Source organism: Lolium rigidum, chromosome 6 (genome assembly GCF_022539505.1).
Source record: "Lolium rigidum isolate FL_2022 chromosome 6, APGP_CSIRO_Lrig_0.1, whole genome shotgun sequence".
NCBI classification, from domain to species: domain Eukaryota; kingdom Viridiplantae; phylum Streptophyta; class Magnoliopsida; order Poales; family Poaceae; genus Lolium; species Lolium rigidum.
The window spans coordinates 12,230,906-12,235,080 of record NC_061513.1 but is presented as its reverse complement, the minus strand read 5'-3'; the positions used below and the strand labels follow the sequence as shown (position 1 = coordinate 12,235,080).

Genomic DNA, 4,175 nt, shown 5'->3' with positions numbered 1-4,175 from the left:
GACCTGAAGCAAGAAGCACTAGATTAACATTCAGAAACTAGATTAACATCAGGATAATCCTGCCTTTTTTACAACAATCCATCGATCAAGACGATGCCACCGCTCACTCAGGCAGCGGCGACGCCCTCGGATAATGCCGCCTCGCCGCCGGCTCCGGCCGCTGCTGCCGCCCGCTCCCGCCCACGACGCCGCGCATCCTGACGAACCCGCCAGCACCACCGACCTTCCCCTGCTCCGCCCCCGACCCCGCGGCGTCCTTGGCGTCCTGCAGCTGCTCGAGCGCGGCCACCACCTGATCCATCCCGGGCCGGACCCTGCAGTCCCCGGACAGGCACCGCAGCGCGAGCGCCGCCGCCTTCTGCGCGCCGGCGAGCGAGTACTGCCCGCCGAGGCGCGCGTCGAGGATGCGGAAGATCCGGCGCTTGCTCGTCAGGTACGGCCGCGCCCACTCCACCAGGTTGTGCTCACCCGAGGGCCGGTTCTTGTCCAGCGCGCGCCGCCCCGACAGCATCTCCAGCAGCACCACGCCGAAGCTGTACACGTCGCTCTTCGCCGTCAGATGCCCTGCACATCCAGCAATTCAGAGAAGGTTCAGACACGATTCTGAAAATAACTTATTTTATTCCTAGTAGATACTTCATCCAATCCATTGGCAGCGGTTTCAGATTCCACTGGCATCAAGTTTTTGTTTCATGTGGGCAGATGATGAGGAACAGACAGTGATCCGGTTTAAACGGATTAAGATTAGATATAGACCCAACATGGATTAGTCTAGTGTATCACTAACAATATATTGTATGGGGATTACACACAACAGCTCATCCCTGCCTAGGAACCACTAAACTAGGAGAACAAGTACATGCCACCATTGTTGACCTGTTGGCACAAGTGCAACCATACACACCAATCTGGTACTGTATCTCTTAATCTTTTATGGACTCCACACCTGCTATTCCCTTAAACTAAATTAGATTACTATGATATAACCCAAAATGGATTAGCGTAGTGCAATCGTACCAATAATATCATATGGTGGTGATTACACTAGTACACAGCTCATGCCTACCTAGGAACCACTAGACTGGAAGAACAAGTGGTACTGCCATTGTTGACCTGCTGGCACAAGTGCATGCACACTTATCTAAGCTCCAAAGATTATATCTATTCTTTTGCAGACTGATCAGTGATCACCTGCTATTCCTCTAAACTAAACAGAGCTTGCACATTTAGTATGTAGATGGCGGTGATACCTAATTAGTTAATCTGGCCTAGCACACACATGTGCTCAAGGGGTCCAGTCAAGTTAGGTCTGAAACCATGACAAAACCGGACCAGCTGTATGTGCTGCACACCTACCTAACTAATATGACCTCCTCAACACCCAAAAGAATTCTCAAGAGTAGTGTTCTTTACTGCTTCTCATGGTGCTTATGGACACACACAAGCTGACAAACCGGGTTAGGCGACTTTTATTGGTAGGAAGCAACCTCGTGTGATCCAATAACAATAGTTGGACCCTGAGAAGCAAACTATCACTCTCAAAAGCTCATCACATTTTTAGTATCTCCCACATGCTAATAATAATTGGTACTAGAACAATACTGGAAGTGTTCCAGCAATACCAAATTATATGCTGTATCTATGATGGATTCGAAAAACAAATAAAACTATGTTATCATTTCATTGAATATACCTGTAGCGAGGTATTCAGGGGCAGCATATCCATGTGTGCCCATGACCCTTGTGGAGACGTGGCTCTTGTCACCGGTCGGCCCATCCTTTGCCAACCCAAAATCGGACAACTTGGCATTGTAGTTCTGCAATTCCATCCATGGATCACACATTTAATTAGCATCAACAAGTGACTGAACATTTTTATCTTATCAACCAAATTAGAAGGCAAAAAAACAGGGGAACATACCGAATCGAGAAGGACATTGGACGTCTTGAAATCGCGGTAGATGACCTTGGCCTTGTCGCTGTGGAGGAAGGCGAGGCCCTTGGCCGCCCCGAGCGCGACCTTCATCCTCAGGTTCCATGACAATGGCTGGAAATAGGAGCCTCCTGCATGATCATTCATACAAACTTGTTAACATCATCATCATCACATTCTCAGTGGTTCGACGAAGTGGGATTAACTGACCGACGGAAAGATGTCAAGGTTGGTTGGTAACTTACTTCTGAAAAGATGGTTCTCCAGGCTCCCTCTCGGCATGAACTCGTAGACGAGGAGGCGCTGCTCGTCCTCGAGGCAGTACCCTACGAGCCTCACCAGGTTCGGGTGCGACAATTGCCCCAGATAGTTCACTTCAGCCTGCACATGAGATTCAGAGACAGAATAAGAAAGGAGAACATACTCAGTAAGAACTGATTCAGAAGATTCAGTTAACAGATCGATTCTGAATGTAGACATGCAGAAAAGGGAAGAATGGTAGAGAGCAGAGCACTGACCAGCCACTCGCGGTGTCCCTGGAATCCCTCCTGGTTGAGCTTCTTGACGGCGATGACCATGCCGGTGCCGGGCCTGGCGGGCGCGAAGGTGGTCTCGTCGACCCAGCCCTTGAAGACGGAACCGAAGCCGCCCTCGCCGAGCACGCTGTCGGGGCGGAAGTTCCGGGTGGCCGTGCGCAGCTCCGTGAAGGCGAAGCTCTTGACGTTGGCCGACTGCAGGATCTCGCCCTCGCTCCTCTTAGGTGTCGGGGGCACCGTGGTTGTGGACGGCGACGACGAGACCCGGCTGCTCGAGGCGCTGAGGCCACCGGCGCCCTTCTTCCTCCATCTCCACCCTGATCAAACGTCGACGGCAGATTCGGTTAGGTTATGACCGGGAAGAACAGAGCCGGGTGAAAACATCGAAGAAAAGTCTGAATTTTCCTCCTTGGGGACGAAGAAACAACAACTTTACGGATGAAGACGACTAATCCGAAAAGGTGTTTGTTTGGTGGTGCAAGAATCCAAAACTACGCGAGGAAATGGTGTCAGGAAGGGAACACAGCAGCCTGTGCTGCGGTAGGAAGAAGGAGGCGTGCTGATCGCGCCGGCGTACCTGAAGTAGAAGGGGAGGCGGAGCTGGTGTCGGAGCTGATGATCCTGCTCCCGAAGCAGTTCCCCATGGCGGCCGGCGATCGATATAGGTCGAGCTCCCAAGACAGGAAGGAGGTCGATGGAGCCCCCTGAGTTGAAGGCGAGGTCGAGGTACGGGACGAGCTCGACTGAAACTGACACCCCTTCCGCCCCGTCCGAGGAAGCTCGATATATACTACGGACGGAGTACTAGCTAGCTCCTCCTTCTCCGCCTTTATCCGTCGTCTTGGTCGGCCGATCACGGGAATGGAGGCTGACCTTTTCCGCACCGTTTCTTTCTGCCTCACCACTTGCCCCAGTAGGAGGAGGAGGAAGCTGGGGGCATTAATGGCGGGCGGGCGGGCGGGGAGGGAGAAGGTTGGTGCGTTCTCTTCTCTTCTCTTCAAGAGAGCTTTTCTTCCCCCTCGGGATTTATACCGGAAGCTTCGAAGCCGATCCTTCCGTCCGCTGACACGCGGGGCCGGTGCTCATGTGGGCCCCGGCTGTCAGTGGACGTGGCGTGATGGGCTGGGGGTCGGTGCAGGCCGTTAGATGCCGATCGGATGGACGGTGTTGCTTCAGGCAGACGATTAGCTCTTGTTGTGTCAGTTGGTGAGCGGAGTAATTAGCTGACGTGGTGGTCAATTTACGCGGGACGGCTTGCCGCCAGGGGAACACTTTTCGGGCGTTTGGACCCTGCTAGTGTGTGCGCGTGCGTGCCTGTGCTTTTTCTTTTCTCAACCGCCGGTTCTCTGAATTTTTCCTAACCGAGTCCGCCTCAGCCATCCATCTCAGCAGGATAGCCTATGACCGTTAAACATATTTCCTTCATCCATAAAAAGATACTCCCTCCGTTCTTGAATACAAGACCACTATTAAAAATATAATTTTTATTTATACAAGCCACTAACACTAAGGCTGGCCATAGTGGATAATATCATATAGTAGTATCATGTATATGATACTTTTCTATGATACTAGATCTATAATGCATAGTATCATAGACTAGTATCATAGTTTTGCTATATTAATTGATTTGTAGAATCTCAATACAAATTTGTGTACAAGATTTATTTGATACTAACTTTTCTCGTGATGTGCGCTATGATACA

The 4,175-nt window shown here is 51.1% G+C and overlaps 1 protein-coding gene across 1 annotated transcript; it reads right to left on the bottom strand.

Moving 5' to 3' along the window:
- Positions 1-3,129, bottom strand: LOC124660823 (receptor-like cytoplasmic kinase 176). Its single transcript, XM_047198663.1, has 6 exons — positions 3,047-3,129; positions 2,452-2,786; positions 2,179-2,314; positions 1,922-2,064; positions 1,694-1,817; positions 1-564 (listed from the first exon to the last, which is right to left on the bottom strand). The coding sequence occupies exons 1-6, from the start codon at positions 3,111-3,113 to the stop codon at positions 104-106; spliced, it is 1,266 nt and encodes a 421-aa protein (XP_047054619.1). The 5' UTR covers positions 3,114-3,129; the 3' UTR covers positions 1-103.
- Positions 3,130-4,175: the final 1,046 nt, after the last annotated feature.

Coding starts and splice junctions, on each gene's coding strand:
- LOC124660823 (XM_047198663.1), bottom strand. CDS start 3,113: ATGGGGAACTGCTTCGGGAGCAGGATCATCAGCTCCGACACCAGCTCC. Junction 1,818..1,921: donor CCAATGTCCTTCTCGATTCG/GTATGTTCCCCT, acceptor ATGGAATTGCAG/AACTACAATGCCAAGTTGTC. Junction 565..1,693: donor CCCTGAATACCTCGCTACAG/GTATATTCAATG, acceptor CTGGATGTGCAG/GGCATCTGACGGCGAAGAGC.